The sequence below is a fragment of the Echinops telfairi genome, unplaced genomic scaffold, assembly GCF_000313985.2.
Source record: "Echinops telfairi isolate 266 unplaced genomic scaffold, ASM31398v2 ScPeMD7_12;HRSCAF=54, whole genome shotgun sequence".
Taxonomy (NCBI): Eukaryota; Metazoa; Chordata; class Mammalia; order Afrosoricida; family Tenrecidae; genus Echinops; species Echinops telfairi.
The window spans coordinates 1,909,096-1,936,064 of record NW_022103909.1 but is presented as its reverse complement, the minus strand read 5'-3'; the positions used below and the strand labels follow the sequence as shown (position 1 = coordinate 1,936,064).

At 50.1% G+C, this 26,969-nt stretch overlaps 1 protein-coding gene across 1 annotated transcript in view; it reads left to right on the top strand.

The window, feature by feature from the left end:
- SLC4A8 (solute carrier family 4 member 8) overlaps positions 1–26,969 on the top strand; it is a 64,078-nt gene that overhangs the window by 32,194 nt on the left and 4,915 nt on the right. The window contains exons 11-21 of the mRNA XM_030884740.2: positions 5,658–5,832; positions 6,431–6,564; positions 7,291–7,536; positions 9,855–9,960; positions 11,393–11,554; positions 14,666–14,779; positions 17,598–17,759; positions 18,615–18,866; positions 22,113–22,181; positions 23,098–23,271; positions 25,093–25,230. Coding sequence (XP_030740600.2) covers positions 5,658–5,832; positions 6,431–6,564; positions 7,291–7,536; positions 9,855–9,960; positions 11,393–11,554; positions 14,666–14,779; positions 17,598–17,759; positions 18,615–18,866; positions 22,113–22,181; positions 23,098–23,271; positions 25,093–25,230 — 1,732 coding nt within the window. The remainder of the gene's footprint in view (positions 1–5,657; positions 5,833–6,430; positions 6,565–7,290; positions 7,537–9,854; positions 9,961–11,392; positions 11,555–14,665; positions 14,780–17,597; positions 17,760–18,614; positions 18,867–22,112; positions 22,182–23,097; positions 23,272–25,092; positions 25,231–26,969) is intronic.

The window sequence follows — 26,969 nt, the reverse complement described above, 5'->3', positions numbered from 1 at the left end:
ACTTAACCTTTATATAAAACTCTCTCTTATACATGAGTTGCTGTGGATTTGTTTCTCTAAAGTACCCAGAACACAGAGGGCCATCACAACATGAGGAACTGTATGAAAGGGTCACGGCATTAGGAAGGTGGAGCACCACTACTCTAGAGTGCTGCCTGTGTTTTATAGCATGGAATGGACAGGTGATAAATGATGGTTCCGGGTTAAGAAACTCCTTAAGAGTAGGAAGATAAGTACTCTCTTAGGAATGAGTGTGTCTCAGGATAGGAACTATATGAAAGGACTTCAAAAAGTTCACGGAAAATGGAATTGAAATAGAGTAGACTTTTCCTGGAGTCATTGAAGCCCTCTCATATGCTCTTCTGGTGGAAGGTGTTAAAGATGTGTCCTGGGTGGAGGTCCTTTATCGTAGGGAAGGGAAAGCAGGTTCCCAGAGTAGGAGATTTTACTCCCAGGTGGGAGGATGGCAAGGATGATGTTCTTCGGGTGGTGTGGCGTTCAGGGGCGTTCCCAGAGCAGGGGAGAAAGTGGAGGCTGTGGCACTGGCTGCCTCCTGCTTCTGCTTGAGGAAGACGGGTTGGATGCAGCCTCTGAGCTGGGAGACCAGTCGAATGGCCACCACTCCTTGGCTTTCATCACTTCTTTGCTTGAAATTGTTTTCCCTTTTGTTTCCTTCCCGGGACTCCACCCAACAGAAACGCAGGTCTGTTTTCGTTGGGACTGTTAGAAAGTTGCTTTTTTAACTCCTTCACTCATAGAAATTCCGGAAGAAGCCAGAGAGGAGCTGGAGAAGCAGGGGAATGTGGCCTTTAATCAGCCGTGTCCGGCTGTGGAGGTGTGTTTCCTGTTGGAAGGCAGGCTATTGTCAGTGTGAGAGGCTCTGAAGAGTCGGCGCTGGAGGAAAGCACCCTTTTAAGGGGAAGAGTCGCCGAAGAGAGGGAGCAACCAATGGGAGTTCAGCCCTTTCTTTGATGTTGGGAGGATTTGAACAGGGCGGGGAAGCCTAGGATTGCGAGGCAGTGTCGGGGAAGCAGCTCTCTACAGAATAAGCGAGCTGATCGTTTGGGGAGAAGAATATTAAGTGATGGATATGCTAGTATTTCCAAATGATGTAATTTCATCTTTTGGGTACAAAGGGCATTTATACCCCAGGATTTAGAGTTTGAAAGTTATGAAATTAAGGGCAAAAGGGTCTCCCCCAAACAGATATCCATACAAAGGTGAGATTTTAGGTGTATTTTGGTGCCAAGAACATAGGAAGTTGGTAAGGGAAGCAGACACTGGCACACCCACACTTAGAATCAATTCTACCTGAGGGGGTTAGGAGGCCATTGGGCTGAATCCCAGTAGTCCTAGAAACTTAGAAATGGTGACTGAAGTCCCAAAAGAGAGTTCTGATTATCAGGACCATAACATGCTTAATCACAAAGGCCGAAGAACTTCATTTACAATTCAGATAGAGTTTGAGAGAGCCCTTCCCTAAAGCTGTGCCAGGAATTTTGACAACTGGCAGAGCGGAAAGGGTTGTCTGGGCCCAGGGTCTAGTTGTGCTCAGTGTGGGAGCCACTTCCTCTCCCTGAGCTCCTGCTCTTTTATCGGAAGAGTCCCGGGAGACGCGCGGTCTCCCTCTCCCAGGGTAGCTCTCTAGGTCCGGTGGCCGAATGCTGGCATCAGGGAGTCATAGTTTCGTGCCAACTCTGGTTCCTTCCCCAACCTTATTAAAGTCGGTGGGGTGTCAGCATGAGCCTTCCTCTACAGGTGCACCACCACACAGACACAGATCCACACGAGCCTGGTTTGATGAGCTCTTCAAACCGCTCGTTGTAATTCTTGGCGATGGAGAAGCTGCTTTATCCGCGTCACGTCGCACAATGGAGCCGAGCTGTAGAGACGTGGGAGGTGCCCCTCATCGGCTGAGGGGCATTTGAAGATGAGGTAGAGTAGACTTCAGGAAGGGGTGAAAGGAGACGTTGAAAACAATGCTGGGGTGCTGTTAGCTGACCCTTCACTTCGGGCTCAGGGCAGTGGGGTGAGCTGCCCTACAGCCACCTCTCGGCAGCGCTGCTATTGCGTTCTCCTACAGAACCAACGAAGCGTCTCTCTAGGGTGTTCCCAGAAGCTCCCTGCAGGGGGCGCCTCTGGAAAGGGGTCTTCCAGGGTAGATCCGTGTCCCTTATTGAGAATGCCACTTTTGGGAAGGTTAATGACACAAAGGCATTAAGAGTGCCTTTCTCAATGAACTCCCTCCACGCTTTGAACCGTTTTCTTCCAAAGCGCATCGAGGCGGGCCTGTCCTTAAAGCCCCACAGAGAAGGGTACCCTAAAGCAGTGCTCCAGAGCCCAGTGAACCCCCCAACTGGTAAGTTCTTTCTTGTATCCAGCTTAAATTCATATCCCAGTGTGCCTCCTGCTCCCCCAAACGTAACATCCAGACAGCATTGACAGGGAAAGAAAAGAAAATATAAGAAGGAGAATCCCTGTCTGATTAGCATCTGAGGTAATTCTGGCTTGATTTTTCTCATGACTTGAGGCATCAAGCTGCCTGCTTACATTGCATTCAGGTCTTATTCTAGTCATACCACCGATGGAATCTCAGATCCTCTCCCCCTGTAATGGGCTAGATGCCCTGCCTTTCTGTGGCTTTGCAACACCCGTTTCACGTTAGTATTTTGTCTGTTACTCACAGGCACTCGCTTCTCTCAGAAGGCACCTCCGACCCCCAGGGGCCTCAGTGGGGCACAGGGTGAGGGGTGGCTTCCTTCTTGCAGAAGAAAGCGATAGGTCGTTAAGAAGTGACATTGTGGTCCTAAGATGAGATGTTGACTCAGAATTGAGCTGTTCTTGAATCTTGCCCCAGGTGAATCCTGGCTGCCTGTCAGGCTTTATGGGCTGTCGGCACACAGCTGAAGCACACACTCACTGCCAGTTCTGACTCCATCCTGGGGACCCGATAGGACAGGCTCCAACTGCTCTCTTTGGGTTCCGGAGACTGTAACTCTCTACGGGAGCAGACCGTGAAAAGCCTTCTCTTTCTTGGGGCTGCTGCTGGGCTCAAACTGCCGACCTTGTCGTTAGCAGCCCCACACAACCCACTGCACGCCTAGGGCTCCTAAAGAAAGATAAAGTGAGATGCTGTCGTACTCTCTGGAACCTTTAGCTCTCGCGCTGAGGTAGAACTAGGATGGCTGTGGGTCGCCCCTTGACCTGAACTGGGATCCCCAAATGGGCTACCACTGAAGCCGCCCACGGGGGTGCTGTGCTTCTTTCCTAAACTCAGACTCCGGTGGCGATGGTGCTGCTGCCCATTGAGGAGACGTGACTCCCAAGGACACCCACCCAAACCAGCGGGAAAGTCGGGGAACAGCGACCCTTCATTATCTGCCTGTGTCCCGTGGCTGTGAGCTCTGGAAGAATATTTGACTGGAGAAGGAAGGAAGGGGAGGTGGCGGGCTCTTTTCTTCTGGGATGAGCTCCCAGGCCTCGCTGGCCGCCTCCAGGCAAAGAGAAGGCAAAACTGGCTCGGCCTCTTTCCATTAGAGTAGCTTGTTTTAGCTTTTTCTTTGCTTTTATTCTTTTCTTTTTAAAGTATGATCTCTCCCCTGAATTATTAATATTTCCCCAATCTTATTTTAGTTTTGTGTTTTCTAGGTTATTTTAAAACCTAATCACCACTGGTATGTCATTTTACCTGTAAATATGCATCTTCATTTAATAACATCATAAAAAAATCACCATCAGGCTAGTAGCAAATCTAACACGATTAGCAATAATTCTCTAAATTACTGAAGGCTAAGTCCATATAAAGTATTTCATGGCTGTCTTCGTAATATTGTATCTCCTTTTAGAGTTCATTTGTCCAGCTTGTAATCAATTAAGATTTGCATATAGTTATTATGTGCTTGTCTTAGTTATGTCGTGCTGCTATACGGCTTTAACAACAGAAATGTCTTCTCACCATTTGTGGGGCTGGAAGTCTGAATTCAGGGCACCAGCTCTCGGGGAAAGCTTCCTCTCTGTGCCAGCTCTGGGGAAATGCCCAGGCCTTTGCCTGACATCTGTGATCCAGTGCTCCTTGGCCATCTCTGTCTTGGCATAAACCTGGCATAAACTTGGCAAGAACTCTGGGTCCATAGGATGTGCTCCACTCCTGGCTCCTTTGTTGTTGTTGCTACTGAGGTCCCTCCTGTGCTCCTGCCTCTTCTCTTTGATCGGTTAGAAGACACAAGGTGATGCAGGCCACACCTCAAGGAAACCCCCCTTTGGCCAGCTCAGGCCCGTGACCTATGAAGGGCATTGCATCCCATCGTAATCCCTCATGGGGAATGATTATACCGTTACCTAAGTGTCCAATGACATCATTACAGAACTGCCAAACCACCGAGACTCACAGCCTATCAGCTATGTTGACCATATTTTTTTGGGGGGGGACACAGTTTAATCCGTGACAGCCCTCTTTCTGTAAGTAACAGCCCTCCTTGTTATCTCAGCCACTGGGTTTTAGAAGATTACAGGGGAGATCAGATCATTTGTCCTATCGAAGGAATGCTGAGTGGCTCTTCCATCACACCAACCTTCCCTGATCACTTTCACCATGGCGCAGTGACTCCACTCTTAGCCAAAGTGACCCATTTGGGGGAGGACGCCTCCTTTGGTGGGAGAGATCTTGTCTCCTCCTGGGAAGCAGAGAGGGATCCTGTGGTTGTGCCATCAAGTCCTGTGGCTCCACCTTCTGCACAGCACTCAACTCCACCCACTTCTCAGTCCCAGTCCGCTGCCTCCCAGCTTGCCATGCTGCCCCCAGAGCGGCCTTTGTAGAAACCACTCTCTCCCTGTCTGTGATCTCTCAGGGACCTGCCACGAGTCAGCTTCTGATCCCTTCGAGCCGCTCCCAGGGCCTGCCGCGACTCAGCTTGTCCAGCCTGGTCCCTTTCACACGGCATCGCCCACATATTCCTCATCTTTCAGCATCGTGACCAGCCATGTGCTCTCATCTCTGGGGGGCATTCCTCTGGCTGACTCCTGGCACAGCCTCAAGTCTCAGTTGAAGTGCCCCCTCTCGTGCGGTGCTACTCGAGCACCCCACCACACTGCCTGTCTCCCACACTGGCCCGGGACCTGGGGGGCAAGGGTGGTCATTGTCTGTCTTGGTCCCTGCTGCATCTCCAGCCCTTGGCACGCACCCTGGCACGAAGCACCTGCTCATCGGCCTGCCAACTGTATGAATTAATTATTATGCCAATCCCTGAAGAGTACAGTAGGTAAATGCATGTTGATAGGGCTTTTTCACTTGGAAAACATAATAAAACTATTTTAATACCTTGGTTCGATTTTGCACATGTCCTCCCTCACACTTCAGCATTTGAATTTTGAAGCAAATGCACACTTTCACGGGAGTCGTTTTGAACGTTGCATTGACTGGTCATGTGTAGGCCTAAGTTAATATTTTTCATGTGGGGGATAAGCATTTGAATGTACTGGAAGTCATGTTCTTTGTTGCAAATAGAATCTGTGCGGACCCCAGAAAGCTCTCCTGCCCTTGGGGCCAAATTAAAGCCAAAGCATTCCCTCGACGCAGAGCACATTTTCAAATGTGGGTTGCTCATATGCTTTTGTGGACGAGGGACGGCATTAGCGGCCTGTCTGCCATGTTTCCGCAGGCTCTTCGGGGGCTTGGTGCTGGACATCAAGCGGAAGGCCCCCTGGTACTGGAGCGACTACCGGGATGCACTCAGCTTACAGTGTTTGGCCTCCTTTCTGTTCCTCTACTGCGCCTGCATGTCACCTGTGATCACCTTCGGGGGATTGCTTGGAGAAGCCACTGAGGGACGCATAGTAAGAGCTTTTCATCCCTTCTCGGGACCCCAAACAAGACCTAAACTGTGTGGTGGCAGCCAAGCCACTGGGGGGAAATTCCCGTCACTGGGACAAAAGAGATAGGAGCCTTCTGACGGAATGATCGTGTTTCCCACCTTCAGTCTAACCAACACCACCGCTCTCCCTATAGAATAGACACTTCTGCTTGAAAAGCATTTTCAGTAGCTGTTTGCGCAGTAGAATTTCCTATGCCCCGAAGGATGAGAAATAGATACAGTGATGTCATTCAAAATCAAGATTTGAAGGTGACTGTATGACGACCTGTGAGCAGTCTCCCCGTGGCCTTTGTCTAGATTTGGATCCTGATGGGAGTCACTGCAGCGCCCCACGTCGCTGAGGACGGGACAGGCACGTGGATGGGTGTGGGCGCCTGGGTTATGAGAGTAGCTGGCGTCTGTTTACAGAAGTCTTAGGCGGTGTGTGCACGTCGCTCTTGCTAAGATGAGATGCAAGCAAGTGACGTGCACAGCCGGAAAGCTAAGTCAGGAATGTGCGTGAGCCCGTGTGACTCTTGACTGCCGGCCTGGGGCTCAGTGGTCGTTTTGTTCCCTTCCAGAGTGCAATTGAATCCTTGTTCGGCGCCTCCATGACCGGGATCGCCTACTCCTTGTTTGCGGGGCAAGCTCTCACCATCTTGGGAAGTACCGGGCCCGTGCTTGTGTTTGAAAAGATTTTGTTTAAATTCTGCAAGTAAGACCTTTGGTTTTTTTCAAAAGCTCTTGCCTGACTGTGGTCAATGTGCTGCCGGGGTCGGATGCCAGGGTCCTAGGGAGGAGGACAAGCAGGCAAACAGCGTTCTGGGTCTTAAGAAACCCGGAGGAAAGGCCTCATTTGGACAGGCATCCAGTGTCCCCAGGACACCCCGCCTGAAAGCGAAAGAGCTCTGTCCCCGGGGCATGAGGGAAGTCAGCGTTTTGTCTTTCAAAGCTGTTCCTGTGCTGTTCCCACTCCTCACGTTCGTTTCTCGTCCGTGTGAACTTGGCCCAATGTCCTCCCACCACATTCCCACTGACCGTGGCGGTGAGGGTGCCCTTGCTTCCCTGGGAGATCTTCCCCTCCGTGGCGATTAGCAGCAGGAGCAGGTGGACGAAGGGCCGATGTGCTGGTACCCCTGCAAGAACATGCTGTGACTGCGCTGAGCAGGAGCGGGCACAACTGTTAGGATGCGTGGGAACCTTGCTTCCTGCCCTGCTTGCCACGGCCTTGCCAAGGCACATGCCACAGGGAAGCAAATCGTTGTCACCGAGGCCCCAGCACAGCATTTAGGGGTGGAATGCAGTCAGAGTTAGAGATGACCTGGGTTTTCGTGCTGGTTGCGGGGAAAGTGAGATAAAGTAAGCCCATTGTGGAGCTGTCCTTTGGCGCTGAACCCCACGCACGCACGCACACTTGGGATGCACGCTGGCTTTGTTTCAGAGACTACGCGCTGTCATACCTCTCCCTGCGAGCTTGCATTGGTCTGTGGACCGCCTTCCTGTGCATCGTCCTCGTGGCAACGGATGCCAGCTCCCTGGTCTGCTACATTACCCGCTTCACTGAAGAAGCCTTTGCCTCCCTGATCTGCATTATCTTCATCTACGAGGCCATAGAGAAGCTGATCCACCTGGTGGAGACCTATCCCATCCACACGCACAGCCAGCTGGACCACCTGAGCCTCTATTAGTGAGTGTGCTTCGCCGCTACTCCTTTCTCCTTCTAAGCAGCTGCGGGCTTGAGTTTGAGGGTTGATGGTACTGTTGCAGGAGTGCTTGTAGCTTATGTTACAGAATTTGGCCCGCTGGGAAATGGAGCTGAGCTCAGGGTGAGGAGACTGGGAGGGCTGCCAGAGCGAACAACCTGAACTGAGGATGGCGGGGAGGATAGACTGAGAACTCAGAGCAGCTCAAGAAGTGCTTTCCAGAGCGTGTTTCGGTTCCAGGCGTTGAAATCACACACACACACACACACACACAACACCACCACCACCACCCCACCCCACCACCCCACCCCCAACCCCCGCAAAGGTAGCAGGGAGAATTTATTTGAGTTAGGAATTGAGAAGACTGTGTTTGTTGAAAGGACTTGTAAGACCCTACACCAGGGGTCCTCAAACTACAGCCGCGGGCCACAGGCGGCCCGCTGAGAACATTTATCTGGCCCGCCGCGTGTTTTTCCCCCTTTTGTTTTTTTACTTCAAAATAAGATATGTGCAGTGTGCATAGGAATTTGCTCATCCTTTTTTTTTATAGTCCGGCCCTCCAATGGGTCTGAGGGACAGTGAACTGGCCCCCTGTTACAGAGTTTGAGGACCCCTGCCCGACACTATATTCCCGTGTGAGCGAGTGAGGTCCCTGCCTCTGGAAGCACACACTGCAGAGGCGATTCGGCAGAGACGGACAGTTGACGCTGTATCATAAGGGTCTAGAAAACTAGATACTTGTCTGCTTTTCCGCTGAGATCCCTGTGTTTTCTTCATATGGTCAACATCGTTTGGATCCGTGGGAAAGGAAAAACAATCTCTAGCTCCGTTTTTAGCCATTTATTCCGGGCCCTGTAAATCATCTCATCCCCCAGCTCTTCCCTTAGCTCGGCGCATCCCGTCCCTCCCTCGTGACCGCAGGGTCTGGGTGGGGAGTGAACACGTCAATCTGAAGCTGCCCAAGAGGAGGGAGTCCACACCCTGCGGGCGTTGCCAGTCCGACACTAATACCCTGTGTCTGTTCTCTCATTCATTCATTCCTCTTTTGAAAATCAGAATGAATAGAAACAGTATTCTAATTACAAAATATATTTTATCCCCCCTACCCCCCCAAAAAACTAATAAAACAACCCATTGAGGAGCATAATCTTCAAAGTCTAGTGGATTGAAGTCCGATTTCTATAAGGCTCATTCTTTGATTTCTTTTTATCATTCATGTACCAAATATTTGTTGAGCATTTTAATGTGCCAAGCACTCTCATGCCCCGAAAACACAGCAATGAACATGACAAAAATTCTACCCTCGTGGAGCTTAGATTTTAGAGGGAGACAACAGATAGAAGTGACGAACCCTGGATTTAATAGACTTTGAGTATAGGTCTAGTAATTCTTTATTAATCAAGTTCGGGATGATATTTTGTGTGGTTGCCTTTCATTGTTGCTCCATGTGGTGCTAATGTAAAGCTAGCGCTCCCTGACCCTGGAGACAGCTTTATGGTAATAGGTGTCGAGCTGAGTTCTCAAATTTAAAATGTAGGAAGTTAAAGCCTTCCCTATTTACATTTTGCTCCTTTTTATTCTAACCTGTTGAGAATTTTTTGCATCTTGATGCTAGCTTAATTAAGAAGCTAGGATCATTAAATTAAATGTGCAGATCAAAAAGCATGACAAGGTTGGCTGATTCAGCCCATTCAGGCTACCAGTAAAAGGTGTGGGGACTGGGAGGCAACAGGCTGCCTAGTGAGACAGAAGCAGCAAGCGTGGTTTGCATGAGGAGGCCTTGGGAAGCCAGCATCGCTGCCAGGTCTGGCCTGGCCCCAGCAGCTAGGCAAGGGCCATGGGGGCGAGGAGAGAGGGGTTGTCGGGGACCACGCCAGTACCAGGAAGAGCTTGCATCCCAGTTCTAGGAGACTCCAGTCTTCAGAAAAGAAATGTGCTGGGTTCTGGAGGGCAAGCTGTTGAGTCCTGGGAGTTGCTGCCAAGCACTGAGTTGGGGGCAGACCCTCCTTGAGGATCGGTCATCCACGCGATGTTGCTTGATTCTCACGGGGAGAGACGAGACCAGGGGCCATTCTGGGTACATCTAATGCAAGTTTCATTGTTAACACAATGTTGTCCTAGATAGCCCCCACCCCACCCCCGATTATCTTTAGGAATGACAAACTAACATGTGGACAGATGGACCGCAATTCATAGGCAGACTCTCAGGGTGTGCAGTGGGCAAAGGAGAGAGGCCCGTCGTGGACAAGCTCGTTTACGATTTGGTTGCTTTTCTCAGCAATGTTCCCTCTGTTCCCCGCAGCTGCAGGTGTGCTCTCCCGGAGAATCCGAAGAACCACACGCTGCAGTTCTGGAAGGACCACAACATCGTGGCTGCGCAGATCAGCTGGGCCAACCTGACAGTGAGTGTAAGTCTGGGAGCTGCTGGTGCTCGCTCTGGGTGCTTTCAGGGAACTCCTGGGAGGGAGGAGGGCAGCCCTCAGCCAAACTGCCGTGTTTTGAGAAGTAAAGTTTACTAGTATTTTATATCCACTCTTTTTTTTTCCCCCGGTTTTTTTTTTTTAATCGTTTTATTAGGGGCTCATACAACTCTTATCACAATCCATATATACATCAATTGTGTAGAGCACATTTGTACATTCATTGTCCTTGTCATTCTCAAAACATTTGCTCTCCACTTAAGCCCCCGGCATCGGGTCCTCATTTTTTCCCTGCCCTCCCCCCAACCCCCTCCCTCATGAGCCCTTGATAATTTATAAATTATTATTTTGTCCTATCTTGCCCTGTCCGGTGTCTCCCTTCACCCACTTTTCTGTTGTCTGTCCCCCAGGGAGGAGGTCACATTTAGATCCTTGTAATCGGTTCCCTTCTTTCCAACCCACTCTCCCTCTACGCTCCCAGTATCGCCAACTCACATCACTGGTCCTGAAGGGATCATCTGCCCTGGACTCCCTGTGTTTCCAGTTCCTATCTGTACCAGTGTACATCCTCTGGTCTAGCCAGACGTGCAAGGTAGAATTCATATCATGATAGTGGGGGTGGGGTGGGGTAAGCATTTAGGAACTAGAGGTAAGTTGTATTTTTCATCTTGCTACATCGCACCCTGTCTGGCTCGTCTCCTCCCTGAGACCCCTCTGCAAGGGGATCTCCAGTGGCCTACTCATGGGTTTTGGGTCTCCCCTCCGCATCCCCCCATCATTCACTATGGTAAGATTTTTTGTTCTGATGATGCCTGATACCTGATCCCTTTGACACCTCATGATCGCATAGACTGGTGTGCTTCTTCCATGTGGGCTTTGTTGCTTCTGAGCTTGATGGCCGCTTGTTTACTTTCAAGCTTTTAAGACCCCAGACGCTACACCTTTTGATAGCCAGGCACCTCTGCAAGGGGATTGATATCCATTCTTAAGGCTTCCTCTTCTCTTTCCTAAGTGATCTGCATCCCATGGGTAAAGGAGCTAACTTCTCCGTTAGCTCCCAGGCTCACCCTGTCCAGCGACTTATGGGCGCTGAGGTTATGTGGAATAAAGCAGGTCCGGAAGCAGGAAGGTCCGGAATTTGTGGGGATTGAAGAATATTGAAGTTTGGAGAGACTCTTTACTAAAAGCATTCCAATGTTCAGGACAGTGCTGGCATCATTCTCACAAGTGGCCTTTGGTAGGACCATAAATGGTCACCCTCCTTAGAATGAGCCTGCACAGGGGAGGGGCCCCCGTTGGTGGCGTAGAGGTTGAGGGGGTACTGCTGGAAGCCCCACAGGACGAGAGCAGTGGTGGCATCGGCAGCGTGCCGCTGAGGATTTCCGGGGCTGCCTTGACTTACTCAGTGCTTGTTCCCCAGGAGTGCCAGGAGCTGCACGGAGAGTTCCTGGGCTCTGCGTGTGGCCACCACGGGCCCTACACCCCGGATGTGCTCTTCTGGTCCTGCATCCTCTTTTTCACCACCTTTATCCTCTCGAGCACCTTGAAGACGTTCAAGACGAGTCGCTATTTCCCCACCAGAGTGAGTAGCTGGTCAGGAGTAACCTCGATCCACAGCAATCCGAGCGGGCGGGCTGGGCGTGATTCGGATGTAAGCGAGCCGTTCGCACCCTCCATGCCGCCTGCTTGGTGGACGGAGAGCCCCAGATGTTCTCAGGAGCTTCTCTCCGGCTGTTTGCCAGCCTCTTTCGTAGACGTGGGGTTGGAAGTGAGGAACTAATGCTTAAAAGTGCCCCCTTTCCTCCCATTTTGGAACATGGTGTTTATTCATTTTTCTTTTCCCTCTTTTAAAGAATTGTGATATCATATAATGCACATATCACACACACACACATACATACACACACATGTAACAAAGCGTATGACATTTCAACTGTCTTCACATGTGTAGTCGAGTGCCATGATGTTCAGTGCCGTGTTGTTCAAACATCACCTTTGGGATTTCAACTTTTTGAGGTTAAGGGAGCAATAATGCTCTAAGAGCAAGTCTCTCTCTCTCTTCCAGAATAGGGTTCCGTTTCATTTCCAGAATGCCGGCACACCTAGCAGGCTAGGGCTGGAGCTGGCTCAGGATATGGTTCCCCGGGCGATCACCTTGGACGCTTCGGGAACCTTGAAGGTTTCTCCCAGAGATGGTTCTCGCGGTAGCCCCTGCCATCGCTTGTCCATTGACAGCGGCCGTCAGCAGGCGCCTGGCTTGGTGTGCACGGCTGCAAGGATGCAGATGGCACGGGCTGTTTGGAGATCAGAGCTTCTGCCAGCTTGGGCAGAATCATAGGCTGAGTGTAGAGTGGCCACAGGAGCCACTGCTGTAAAAAGCAGCTCAGAAATGTTTTGGAAGTGATGATGGCAACCTGTGGACAAATGTGCTTGATACGATGGATGTATGGAAATGAGCTTTTAAAAAGCAGCTCAGACCAGGAGGAAATGGTGCTGGTTTATAAGTGAGGCTTCAATCCGGTACATTCAGAGAGGAGGATGTGAGAAGGGGCGAGGGGGTCAGTTGATGAGGGGTGTACTGTACACCCACACAAGCCTAAAACGCGTCCTTCTTCATCCTTGGTGAGCGCACACAGTAGTGGAGGGGAGCACAGTACCGGTCAGTGGGGGGTCTTTGTTTCCTATCCAGACTGTATGCGGGCTTGCTTCCTCTGCAAGGCTGGCTGTATGCTTAGCCCAGATTCAGTGCTGTGGGGGATGCCAGAGCGATTCAGCGCGTGGTATCTGCCACCAGGTGCAACAGGAAGACACAGAGACCACTCGTCTTCATAGGAGAGCGTATTACATAGTTGGACATCAAAATGGGAGGTGAATGCTAAGGGCGTTCAGAGGCAAGAAGGCCACTGGGCTCCAGGCTGCTCCGCCCTGGCTTTGCCGGGGAGAGCTGTCCGGCGAGCACAGGTGACGTTCTGAGAAGAGCTACCGGAAGTGGGGAAGGGAGCCGGAACCTGAGGCGAGTGATGTTACCTGCAGTTTTCCCTCCCTTGAAAGCTACACTAAACTGTAAAGTGGGGCAGTCCTCTGAGAGCACAGGGGTAGGAATCCCTAGCAAAATGGTCCTATTCCAAAAATAACCCAGACTCAAAGAAATTGGGATGATACGGTTCCTTCTGAGCAGCCATTCTATATGAAGGCAGGGGAATCATTTCCTTTCTTAAGACAAGTGCCTCCGCTGTTCAAAACACACCTTGAAGCAGCTCAGTAAAATCCTGTTTCTCACTTAACCGCTTCCAGACTGGAGGAACGCCATCCTCCTTACACTGGAGAAAAGAAGTCCTCCTGAGGACTGGCTCTTCCACTTTCTCTGTCCGTCGCCGGGTGACCAAGTATTTGATGGTTACTGAGTCAGCATTGAAAAAGTAACTCCTCAAGATTTGGTAGCTCTGAGACACCGCAAAGGGAAAACTATGGAGAGATTAGGTGACGACCACAGTGCATATAGCAGCATAGAAAAGGGCTAGCCAACAACAAAAAGGACATTCTGGAAACCCGCCGTTTTTCCCCATTCAATGATGAGGTCACGGTTCCTGCTGGAAAGACAAGTGGGTGGAGCCGTCTGTGGTGAAGCAGCTCAATATTGTGCAGTTTGGTTCGGGCTTCCTGATGCTAATGTTGGTTTTGTGGGTAAGAAGCCCATGAAAGTTAGACAGATTCTCTGTTCCCTGTTTCCTTTTACAGTAGTAAATGCCATGGAGAAAAGTCAAGTCAGACAGTGGCCCATTCAATGGTCGGGTGGAAAACAGTGACCACTTTTCAGTGGGATTGTCAAGAGAAGTTCGCACACACAAGTGACTCTTGAGCAAACGTAAAGGGGTGAAGGACACACCGAGGGGAGAGTGGTCCAGGTGGAGGGATCACCAAATACAAAGGGGGGCGGGGGATGACTCTCCGGTATGTAAGAGGCAGAAGGAGGCTTGTGAAGCTGGCACTGAGAGAGGGGAGTGGAGAGAGCAGTAGGCGCGAGCACCAGCAAGATGATGGGGACCAGAAAGGCCTGAGTTTTAGCTGGGTGAAAGGAGGAACCTTTTCAGGTTTTGAGAAGAGAGGTGACCTGCTGTGACATACGTTTGAACATTTTCACTCCAGAGTCTATGCTTAAAGAAACCTGTAGAAGACACAGGACAGAAGCAGGATGTAGGAAGCTGCTGTCCTTCCTCAGACAGGAGACAGGTGGTTTGGGCCTGGGTATGAGCAGCGGAGGCGGTGAGAAGTGCCGAGTCTGTGCGTGTTCTGACGGGAGAGCCAACAGGACTTGCAGACGGATTGAGTGCTGTGTGTTAGGAAGAATTGATGTGATGCCAAGGTTCTTGTCTGGGGCAACGAGTCTTTGGTCCTGAAAAGCTGTATTCCAAATGTTTAGAACTAGGGCCTACACTCAGACTGAAAATGCCCCAAGCCGCACTCTCCAGAGATGGAGGGGAGCTGGCTCGCCTTGGATCCAGCATTCATTTCCCTCCATGGTCTCCACGCTTCATGGCCGTTGACTGGGGTGCAGTAAATCTGCATGTAGCAGTACAGCTCTAAGAGTAAAGGATTCTTCCGAGGATGTAAGAAAATGGGCTCAACTCTAAGTTGTTTTCTGTGCTGTTGAACCTACTGTGACAGGTGTCCTGTCTATTTTGTCCCCTGCTAGGTCCGCTCCATGGTGAGTGACTTTGCCGTGTTCCTCACTATCTTCACCATGGTGATCGTTGATTTTCTGATTGGAGTCCCATCCCCAAAGCTTCAAGTTCCTCATGTGTTCAAGGTAAACAGATCTCAGGGCCCTTGGTGCCCTTAGGGATTTCTTGGAGACTCGGGCCAACACCTTTCCCCTTCACAGCCATGAGATGAGGTGTATAGCGTTCGCCACTGACGCCTTGCAATTCAGAAAAGCAAGGGGCCCTAGTGGTGCTGTCAGGTAAATATTGCACTGCTACCTTTAAGGTTGACAGTTCAAACCCACCAGCCGCTTAACAGGAGACAGAGGAAGCTGTCTGCTCCTGAAAAGGTTTGCAGCCTTAGAAACCCTATAGAGCGGTGGTTCTCCACCTTCCTCAGGCCGCGACCCTTTCATACAGTTCTTCATGTGGTGGTGACCCGCCCAACCATAGCATTATTTTTGTTGCTACTTCATAACTGTCATTTTGCTACTGTAATGAATTGGGCGACCCTGTGAAAGGGTCATTCGGCCCCCAAAGGGGTCGAGACCCACAGGTTGAGAACCGCTGCTCTAGAGGGTTGTTATGGGTCAGAACTGACCCAATGGCAGTGCGTCTTTTGTTTTGTTTTTGAATTCAGAAACGCAAACTTTTCCATCTTGCCTTAAAGCAGAGAAAACTGAGGTTGTCTAGCTGAAGAGTGGTGCTTATTGTCACTGAGGCCACTCATTGTTTAATATGTGAGGATTTAAAACCTGAATGCATACATTTACTTTAATGAATCCAGACACAGTAATGGTCAAGTCTGGTTCATGTGCTTTTGTCGAGAGAGTACTGGGAAGAAAGAAAAGGCCAGGGTCCTCTTGCCCCCAGGATTTTGCCATTGTGCTGGGCCTGGGACCAGGAGGGCCTCTGTGGGCTCCGAGGCCTCAGGCAAAGAATCTGAGCATCCTCCAGGGTGTTTTAAAACATCTCCGCTGAAAGCAAAACAAAAGATCCCTGTATAGAAACTCCAATGTGGTGAGTCTGGGGGCATACCCTGAGTAAGCAGAGACGGTGGGGCAGCGAGCCCGTCCATCTGCGCTGTGATGAGGTGGGGCAGCCGAGCCCGTCCATCTGCGCTGCGATGAGCTGCGGCAAGAGCGGCAGGCACAGGCACGCACAGTGACGCTGAGGAGGCTGGGACATGCCCCCCCACCCACCCCACACACACGGCCTGCGCTCCCTTTCTCCTTTCCGCTCTCCCTCCCGGAAGCTATCCCGGTTAAAAATATCTTTTTCCATATTGCCTGAAATTTTTTGCATTTTATTTTGTGAGATTTGTTACCACTTAGAAATTCATGGGTTAACAAGCACCCTCTTTAAAAAAACATACCACTGAGACTATGGCATTCACACCTTTGTGTGAATGAGCACCAACAGCTTTCTAATACCTAGTTGAGGTCAACCCTGCAGGAAGGACTTCCTGTGAAAATGGGCCTTTGGGAGCAGGCAAGACATCCTTTGGGAGGTGTTCTGGTGAGCAGGCTTAAGGCAGTCAGTCAGGGGGCGTCTGGGAGATGGAGGGAGAGAGAGAAAAGAAATGGGGGAATATCCAAGAAGATGCTGCTCCCCACGGGTCCTGCTCCCAAGGAAGCAGAGCGGGTCTGTCCCTCTTCTCCTCTCTCATTACCACCTGGGCTCCTCGCCCCAGAGCCAGGCTGAATGAATGTTAGTATCACCCCTAGGGGTCGCAGTCCCCTGTGTAACACGTTTTCTGTCGGCTGAGCTTCAGCCACTGTTTACAGCACTGTCACACACTGTAGAAAATAAGCCCAAGGCATTTGGGATTTGGGGGCTTTACCGAAGGATCTGCGTCCTAGAGCCATGACCAATATGGAGTCTTGGGTCAGATCTGGACCAATTTGTATCACTCGCCTTTCATCCTCCTGGGCCAGCAGGTGAACAACTCCTCTGACCCACAGGAACTGGGGACGAGAGTGGGGCGTGAGGGGGTCGCAGAGTTCATGTGTGTCATGAGCAACCTGAGCTGTAGTCTTGCAGGAGCATTTCAGAGGTTCCTGTGATCTAGTAAGGCCCCAAGCGCAGCAGTATTGAGCCTCTCTCTCATGTCCCTGGTACCTGGACCCCTATTTTCATAGCTAATGGAAGGCCCCTGGACCAGTTCAACGTGAACTCAGAGATGTGGTGTACCAGTGCCTTCATCTGAGCTGTCGACACATATGATGGGGAGCAGCGAGGAGAATCGTCTAAACTGTATTTGTCTTTGGAAGTTTTAGAGTCCTGGTGACATAGTGCCTTACATGTTGGACTGTTAACCACAAGGTCAGCAGTTCAAAACCACCAGCTGCTCCAAGAAAGAGAGAGATGAGGCTCTCTACTCTCAAGAGTAATATGTAGTCTCTGAAATGCACAGGGCATCTGTACAAATGTGGTTGATACAATTGATCTGTGGATTGTTATAAGAGCTGTAAGAGTCCCCAAAAGATGATTTATTTTTTAGAAAGAATGAAGAAAGAAATGCGCGGGGCAGTTCTCCTCTTTCCTGGAGGGTCGCTATGAGTCAGAACCATTCACTGGCAGTGACTTTGGAAGTCTTAATTAAAAACAACACACTAGATATAGTTGTTAAATTCATTTTTCTTAAGCTCATGCCAGCCTAAAGTTGCTTTCTGTGTGCACGGGTTTAGAGAATAGTTGGAAGAAAGCACAGGAATCGTGAATCTTACACAGGAAGTTGGTCATAGAGAATTGACTTTATCAACGGAGATTTGCAATAAGGTCATAGATTTTCTCAGGTGTTTCTCTGTGTGTGTAAGATTCTTATTCAGAACCAGAAAGAAATATGGTTATCGGGTTCAGTATGATCTGTTTCTCCTTAAGTTGATTTAAAATGAATAAAGCTTTGTTTACTGTTTCCCTCAGCCAACCAGGGATGATCGGGGGTGGATTATCAGCCCCATTGGCCCCAATCCCTGGTGGACTGTGATAGCTGCACTTATCCCGGCCCTCCTCTGTACGATCCTGATCTTCATGGACCAGCAGGTCACCGCGGTCATCATTAACAGGAGGGAACACAAGCTCAAGGTAACAAGAGCCTCTGACCCAGAAGGACTCGTCGTAGCCCGCTACATTTTATTTTTCAGTTTGGGGGTAAGTCTGTCTAGACCAGGGATTGTAGAACCTGAATAAAAGAAGTCATGTAAGGTGTTCTTCAGGGGTTTCCATCCCTCCGTAAATGGCAATGCTTTGGGGGGCAGGGGGACTAGAGCAGAGTCTGCTATGAAAGTAGCTAAGACGCATTGCTCTCCCCTCAAACTCGCGGGCGGAATTCCTGGTGGTCTCTAAATAGATGCTCTGAGTTAGGCAGCTGGACAGCTGGTTTGCCTGAGGTTCCGGTCAGATTCTAGGTCACATTCATCCAGAGACGGGTACCTCCCATTAATGTCTGTTCCTGGACTTTCCAGACTGAAGTTTGAGCCCAAGGATCTGAGAAAGATAGGATTAATTCTAGTATGTGGAGACTTTATGCCTTTCTTCATTTCTATTCTGTCCTTACTCGGAATAGGCAGCAGGAACCCAGTAAAGACGTGTTTGCAACTTTCGTAGTGTCTGTGATCTATAATGATCACGGCGTAGCTTGGACCTCTGGTTGCTCTGCCAGGGAAGGAGGGATCTCTGAGTGTTCCAGACTCGCGATGAGATCTGGGGACACATGGTGACAAATGGAATACTGGCAAATACAGGACAGACTGAGGCTTCCCTTTTCCTTCCCTGCCCCTCCTAACCAGGAGGGGTGTTGAGACTCCTTTGAGGTTCCTGGACCCCTTCCCTTTTACCCATACACCCCTCTCTGCTTTGGGTCAGAAACCCTTAGCTCACTGTTCTGTGCACCCTTGTATCCAGCCCACTGCTGCTAACCGAGACTCTGGGTCCCTACAGAAAGGCTGTGGCTACCACCTGGACCTGCTGATGGTGGCCATCATGCTGGGTGTCTGCTCCCTCATGGGTCTTCCCTGGTTCGTGGCTGCAACTGTCCTGTCCATCACACACGTGAATAGCCTCAGGCTGGAGTCCGAGTGCTCGGCGCCAGGAGAACAGCCCAAGTTCTTGGGCATCCGCGAGCAGAGAGTGACCGGCCTGATGATCTTTGTGCTGATGGGTTGCTCGGTCTTCATGACGACTGTGTTGAAGGTAATCGTTGAGTCACCTGTTTGACAGATACCAAGTGCCTGGTTGATGCCAGGCATCCTCCTGGATGCTGGGAAGACAAGGGACACCACACAGACACACACCCAGACGCCACATCCCTATCCTGCAAGGGCTGCTTCTAGTGGGGCAAGGCAGATTACATGTAGTGACCAAAACAAGCCCGGTAATTCCGGAATGTGATCAGTACTATAATAATCATATCGTATCATAATAATAAAGCCAAGTGATAGAGCATCATCATAATAAAGCCAAACTGTTGCCATTGAGTCGATTTCAGCTCATGGAAGCCCCACGTGTCTCCTTCCAGGCAGAACTGTGCCCCCACAGAGACAGGTGGCCGGGACTGTCTTCCAAGGAGCCTCTGGGTGGGTGTGAACTACCAACCGCTCAGTTAGCCGTGGAACACGTAACGGTTGGCGTCATGCAGGAAGCCCCCCCACAGATAACAAGAAGTGCCACTGCAGTGCGCGTGGTCGGAGCAGGGCTCTCTGAAGACACGGCATTTCAGAAGTGGTGGAGCCAGGCCAGCCATGCTGCAGGTGGGGGCGGGGGAGGGATGGAGGAAGGAAAGAAAGAAGCAGCATAGCTCGCCCTGAGGTGGGAAAGGAGCGTGATGTGTACCAGGAAGTGCCAGAGCCACGCGGCGCCAGGGGAAGGAGCTCTGGTTAAGCAGTGACCAACTAACAGAAAGCCCGGTGGTGCAAACCCGCCGGCCACTCGGCAAGAGGAGGAGAACATAGTCTGCTGCCGGAAAGATCTCCAGGCTTGGGAACCGTGGGAAGTCGCTCTACGGTGGGATCTCTGCTTCGGAATCAACTTGCCGGTGGTTTGGGTTGGGTTCTGGCTCAGAGTGCCGAGTTTTACAGTAGGGGCACAGTGAGATCGGACTAGAGAGTGGGCAGGGACAGATCATTCAAGGCCTTGTCCACCGTGGGAAAGGTGACTTTGAAGGATTTTAACACGAGGAGGAGATCCGGGTAGTATTTTCAAAAGGTCATTGTGGCTGCTGTTTAAAGAGTGAGATTGTAGGGTTGGGAAGAATAGAAGCCGGGAAGCCTGTCGGGCTGTTCCATGTGAGACAATGACAGGGAAACGGAGTGAGGGCTGGTTACGGAGGAAGGCGGGGATGGTCGAGATACGCAGAAAGGCAGCACTGGTGCATCTCAAAGGCAGAACCGAGGCTCTTGCTGGTTAAGTGGGTGTGGAGAGGGGTGAGGAAAATGGCAGAACCCAGGGTGTTGCTATGCCAATGACTGGACATCTGGGCCAAGTGTCCTATAGACGTTAAGATGGAGAAGACTGCATGAAGGGGGGGCAGTGATGCGAGGAGTGAGGCTTGATGAGATTATTCAACGTCTGAAGGCATCTGAGGAGAGATGGCAAGGAGGGCTCTGGACGAAAGATAAATGTTGGGAAGTTAACAGCATCTAGGTGGTTTTGAAAGCCAAGGAAGTGGATGGAATTGTTCAAGGAGAAGGGCGGACATAAAAGGGGGCTGAGAGAAGGATGGGATCAGAGGGGCCCTAGGACAGAGGGTGGACAGAGACGACTCAGAAGGAGTTGACAGAGATGGAGGAGGGCACGGTGGGAGTCGTTTCCAGGGGAGACTGCTGGGCGGTATCTAGGAAGATGGAGACCAGACTCAGGGTGTGGAATTTAGCGGCATGGAGACCTAACTTGACAGGCGGAGACTCAGTGGGTTGACAGTGCCGAGTCACAGTGCAGGGCGTGAAAAGTGAATAGGAGATGAGGCAGTAAGGGGGGAGTACCGTGAGCAAGAAGGGGCAGGGGGCACCTCAGGGCAATGGCCTGCATGAGATGGGGGACTTTGGCTTATAAAGATGGAAGCTGTGTGAACAGTAGCAAATGGTGCGTGTGTGGAGGGTCAATAGGTGAGAAAAATGGATGAAGCCGGAAACCTCTCTGGCCGTGTAGACAAGCCACCACCATTCTAGAGGCTGTTTCCCACGCCTCTTTTTGACGACTCTTTGGCCACTGTAGCCTGCACTGCAAGGGTCCTTCCTGGGCGAGGGGGGTGGTAAATTGAAAGGGATAGTGTGAAAAATGAACTGTCTTCCTGTGAAAAGTACAGGGGTGCTTTGTACGTGACCTTGTCACCTCTGTTCATGCCTCCTGCCCCGTGCACCCACCCTCTGGGCGTAGCCGCACTCGGCTCCCAGGCTGGGTCTTGCTGGCAGTTGGAGAGGAGCCCGAGGCTCCTGCTGCTCCAGCACCGGGCCACGAAAGGGTGGTGCGGGCGTTCTCTCGGGAGGGCTTGCCAGGACACAGGTTTTCACCAAACTGAGGTCTACCCACTCCCGGGCCAGCGCACCATTTAATCCAACAAGGATGGTCTACTTCTGAGGGGAGTAGTGTTTGGGAAGATTCTTAAGCCCCTGAGAAAAAGCAAGTGAAGCTTGGACTTCCAAGGAGACTTTCCTTCCCTGGATCCTGTTGGCCCACTTTCCCCGCTTCCCGGTGCTGCTCCCGGGATCCCACTAATGGGTGGGAAAGTGATAGATTAATAGATGGGAAAGTTATGTTCGCATATCCAAGGGTACTCTAATGATTTAATATTTCCCTCCAAAGTTACTCCCTCCAACAAGATAACCTCCCCCACCTGTCTCTGGTCAATAAACAAGGAAATTCTTTTTTTTTTTCTTTCTTTTTTTTCTAACATTTTATTAGGGGCTCATACTACTGTTATCCCAATCCATACACACATCAATTGTGTAAAGCGCATTTGTACATCGTTTCTCAAAACATTTTCTCTCCATTTAAACCCCCGACATTAGGTCCTCATTTTTCCCCTCCCTCCCCGCTCCCCCCTCCCTCATGAGCCCTTGATAGTTTATATATGGGTATTACAAGGGAATTCTTTTAATCTGTGAAAATACACCAAATCCCCACAGAGATGACTGTGTGATTACAAAAGATTAAAAAGGCATCCGTTTGGTGGTTAAAGAGGGAGGGGGTGTGTGTGTGTGTGTGTGTGTCAGTGTCTGCCTGTGATTTAATCAGGTCCCATCTATACTTCGCAGTGTCATTGCTTTAGGATGAAATGGTTTCTGTTATTCTGCTACTTCTTCAGTCACGCACAGGCAGAGAAACGAACGCATGCCTGCAGCTCTTTCACTCCTTGGAGATGGCAGACTTACACTGTCTTACGTGCACGGTATGATGCGATAGAAAGGTTCACCTCTGGCTCTTCTGCCCCTCTGCCTGCAGTTTATCCCGATGCCAGTGCTCTATGGAGTGTTCCTCTACATGGGAGTCTCTTCCCTCCAGGGAATCCAGGTATGTACTCTATGGGTTAGTGTCTCCACTGGGCCAGCTGTCTGGTCTGGGCCAGGAGGACTGGCTATCCGCGCAGGGAAGCACAAGCCTGTGCTTGAGAAGCCATCTCCTGGTCTTGCTGGCTTACTGTTTCACGCCTTTCTGGGAGTGTGGGTCAAACAGTCATGTTGGCATGAGGGCCCAGACCTCCCCTGTGACCTGGCTTTGATGGTCTGGTTCCAATCATTAACTACTCTGTGGATACTTACTGACTTGAGGGGCTCTGCTGGGTGTTGGTAGACTGGGGCCTGAGGGGTTGGACAAGAACCAAACTGGCTTCCTCGCCCCCAAAGGAGACAGCACTACTGTGTGGCAAGAGAGGGGTTGACTTTGTGGGACTTGATAAAGAGACTGGGGGAGTGATGGGAGTTGCTTCAGGTGAGCAAATGGGACTTCCTGTCATATTGTCTTTTGCTCTTCTTAATCACACCTTCTTCTTCTGAGTTCCCCCGGCAGAGAAAAGCAACAGCTTGTCTCTAATAACTTGAATCCCTCGGATGGTGTGAGGATGTCTTGGAGGGTGACTCCTTCCTTTGTGTTGTCAGGTTGCCCAGGGTCGTTCCTTCGTAGACATTGACTTCTAATGTGACCTGAGGGCATTTCTGTAACTGTGCGGCATCTGTGTTCTCCTTCATATAAGAACACCCACATGGGGCGGGGGTTGGGGGAGAACCTTGACCCCAGTATGAAAAGAAATGGGTGCCAATGACGACTCTGCCACTCAGCGACCTTGGCCAGTTTACTTGGTCTCTCAGAGACCCCGTGTCCGTTCCTGCCCAGTGGGAACAGAGAGCAGGGGCTAGAGTGTGTGGGAGCGTCTACGCAGGCCTCTGATCCAGAAAGGCTCCTGGTAACACGTGTCGGGTCCCCCTTGCAGTTCTTTGACCGGCTGAAGCTCTTTGGGATGCCAGCGAAGCACCAGCCAGACTTCATCTACCTGCGCCACGTGCCACTCCGCAAGGTGCACCTCTTCACCCTCATCCAGCTCACGTGCCTGGTCCTGCTCTGGGTCATCAAGGCCTCCCCAGCTGCCATCGTCTTTCCCATGATGGTGAGGCTTTGGATGGTTACGCTGGTCTTGGCCACAGGGTGTCCTGGGGCCGCAGGTCTGCGTGCGGCTGTGTACGCAGTTTGCATGCTGAGTTTCCAAGGCTACCAGGTTGTTCCCCCCCTCCTCAGTGAATCTGACATGGAGAGAATAATGTTTCTCTTCGTGTGGGTAATACTTTGCATAATACTTTCAAAGCAACTTAGCTTCCAGTGAGGATTTGCTGCAATCACAAGGGTCTAAAGTTGTACGCACGCCCTTTCGAAGCCTCTGGGAGAGAGGGAGTGAGCGCTGCCAAGTGACTAAGGCATCTTTATTGCTTTTCTACCTGAAGCTTTTCGACTCTTTGAACAAGAGACCAAGGAAGCTGAACCGTGTGTGGTCCAGCAGGCGACAGACAAACTGTCTCCTAAAACCCAGGCTCCTACGACCCAGGCTGATGATGAAGCTCTTAATACTTTCCTGGCTAACTTGCTTGTGTCATAAGAACACCGGCCTGACTTACCTGTGTCTGTTTGAGAAGCATGATCAGAGTATCAGAGAGACATGGCACTAGCATCTGTTCATTTGTCCAGGTGCTTCTGCAACCCTTGCTGGGAGAATATTAAAGAATGAGGGAGCTGTTGGTGTAGGGGTGTCCTTTTTCCTTAACACTCCCCACCTCCCAAAATCTACACCCTACTGATGGGTTTCTCAATTTTGTCAGAATACATGCAGGGTCTACATTTGGGTATTACGGTATGTTTAGGGACTGAGTATTTGGTTAAAGACATTGCAAATCTCTGGATATGTCAGCCTGGAAGGGAGTCTGTGAATTTTGGAGGTATGAAGAAAGTAGTCATTAAACTTAGGGAGAAAGAGGATTGCATTTGTAAGCCTGATTGTCCTCCTTCGTAGTCCAGCCAGCAGCTCTTGCTGGTGAGCCCCAGTCAACCCCCGCGGGGCAGTCTGTATATCTTCTTATTCCTCTTTGGCAAAAACACCCTGCAAGAGAAGCCAGTGGAGCAGTAGTGAGGCGAAACACGCTGGGCCTGTCCCGGAGACAGGGCCCGCCTCTGAGAGAAGTTAGCTGTCAGGTTGTAGGCAAGTCACTTCTCTTCCTGGGCCTTAGTTTCTGCATCCAGAACATGGGCATCAGGCCCAAGGGTGGAGACCAGTCTCGTTGGTGATGTATAGCACAGGCACAGAGCACGGCTCAGCGGGAGAATAAGCAAGCAGAGGAACACAGGAAATGAAGAGGGGCTTCCAGATGCCTTCCTCCCCGTGACAGGTATGCCTGAGCTGGGCATGGCGGCACCACCGGCACAGGGCTCCTGGAGAGGGTCATCACCGCAGTATCGCCCTTCCCACTGAACCCGTGTCCGGGAGGGAGGGAGATGGCAGGGTCATCTCAGCAGATGAAGGGTTTCTCCTCTCACTGCGAGCACTCAGGTTCTAGGTTGCAGGCTTGTGATGACCACACCGAACTCACTGTCAGGGAGTCAGTGATGACTCCTAGCAACCCTGCAGGACAGGCTAGACCTGCCCCTGAGGGTTTCCGAGGCTAAAGCTCTATGGGGGTAGAAAGCAGCCCAGAGCTGCTGGTGGTTTCAAACTCCTGAACCTGTGGATTGCAGCCCGATGCGTAACTACTGTACCATCAGGGCTCGTTCTGAGGAAGTTAGAACAGTTCACTGAAACCCTGACTCTGCGGGCATTCAGTAACGGCACACACTGTGGTGCGTGTGAAGTTGACTTTGTTCGTCCCCTGTGGAAAGAAGACTGCTCCCTGAATTTAAATCCAGGAGGGAGTCGGCTCCTTTAACTCTCTCCCTTTCTCTTCAGGTCTTGGCCTTAGTCTTTGTCCGGAAAGTCATGGATCTCTGTTTCTCGAAGCGAGAGCTGAGCTGGCTAGATGATCTCATGCCTGAAAGCAAGAAGAAGAAGTTGGACGATGCCAAAAAGAAGGCCACGGAGGAAGAGGTCACTCATAGTCCTTGCTCCGTCTGTACACCGGGGCAGCCTCCCATTACCGCACGTAGGGAGGGCTGCGCGAGAGCCAGCATGTTTGGGATCTCAGGAGGCTGGGGAGATCTCCCTGAAGATGTTCTCAGCCGAGAATGGGATAAGGATTCTTATCCCTGTCTGTCCTCCATGATCTGATTTGAACATGTTTAGGTCTGTAATCGAGCCACACCTGAATATGGACATAATCTGCATGTATCAGATCTGATGGCTCTTGTCCTCCAAGGGGTCCACTGGACAAGGAGAGTCAACCCATGAATGCTGGAGTGTGTCTGTTCCCTATCTGATGGCAACTGGTACTGTGGTCTGTGTCACGCAGAGTTAGCGCTTGCATAGAATGTTTTGCCCTTTCTCCTGTTCCTCAGCACTTGACATTGGCCATCCACACCCTGACCCATCTATGCATGGCTCTGTGGCAAAATGGACAAGAGTGGGCAGAACAAGAAATGAATAAAAACTTAAAGTAAAAGAGAGAAATGAATGAGCAGGAGATACAGTTTCTAGATACAGTTAGTGCTCCAATTAGAGGCCTTTGAAGTATATTAAACTGTTATTTGCTAATAGCTTTTACTTCCAAAGCCATGTATTATTAAATGACTTTTAAGAATTATGAGTGTAAAAGCAATGAAGAAATTTTCAAAGAGAAAATGGATCAATTCACTATTCAAAATGTAAAGCTTTCAGACATCTAATATCCCTATGAACAAAAGTTTAAAATAATAGACAAGTTGAGACAAGTTAATATCCTCCTCAAACAATTTGTATAAATAAGAATGATAGTGCACTAGGAACGAGCACTGGTTGGGGATGATATGCAAAAGAAGAAAGACAAGTGGCTAGTTAGTGTATGAGAAAAAGTTCTTTCCCATTAGTAAAGAAGTGAGCATGTAAATGAGACCAGTTTTTACTTTTCAAATTGACAAGATTTTTTTTTAAGTAAAAATAACCAGTGTTGTCAAGATTGTGATTGAAATGGGCATTCTCATCCCCGTAGGGCAAGTGGGAGTCTAAGCTGGATAAATCTAGTTAGAGGGCAGTTTAACACTAGAGGCCTGAAAATGCCCCGTGGCCCAGCGCCTCTAATGTCGGGATTTCTTCACGGGATATAACCAGGGATAAGGACAAAATAGTTTAATTATGGTGTTATATAAAGGAACAACAACAGAATTCAAGGGAGCTTCAAAAAGCTCAGGTGGGAAAATCACATTAAAAGATAAAGGACTTTTTATAAACTTCTTTGACTATTACAATGGATTTTTGTGCAACCACTTAAAAACCAAATGTAAAGACTGTCGAATGACACGTGAAGCTGCTTATGCCATTTCACGCGGAAAGCACACGGGACAGAAAATGAAGTGTAGAAAAAGCAGGGAAAAATTCTTAAATTTATCCATGCAAATATTAAGGGAAAACATTAGAAGGAAATTGACCAGATTATTTACTGTGATTCTGAGTGGTGAGATTGTAAATTTTGTAAGAGAAATTTCCTCTTCCTTCACCCCTTTTGTTTCCTCTGTCCTTTCACAAGCGTTGAATGAATGCCCGTCCTCTGGCCCCCGTGTTCCAGGAACACACTGGTGGACGGTGGGAGTTCCTGACCTCATGGAGCTTACGTTCTCATAAATGAAGAAAACAATCACAGTCAAGGGGGCTTCAAAAAGTTTGTAGAAAAAATAGAATTAAGGGGTAATGGAATT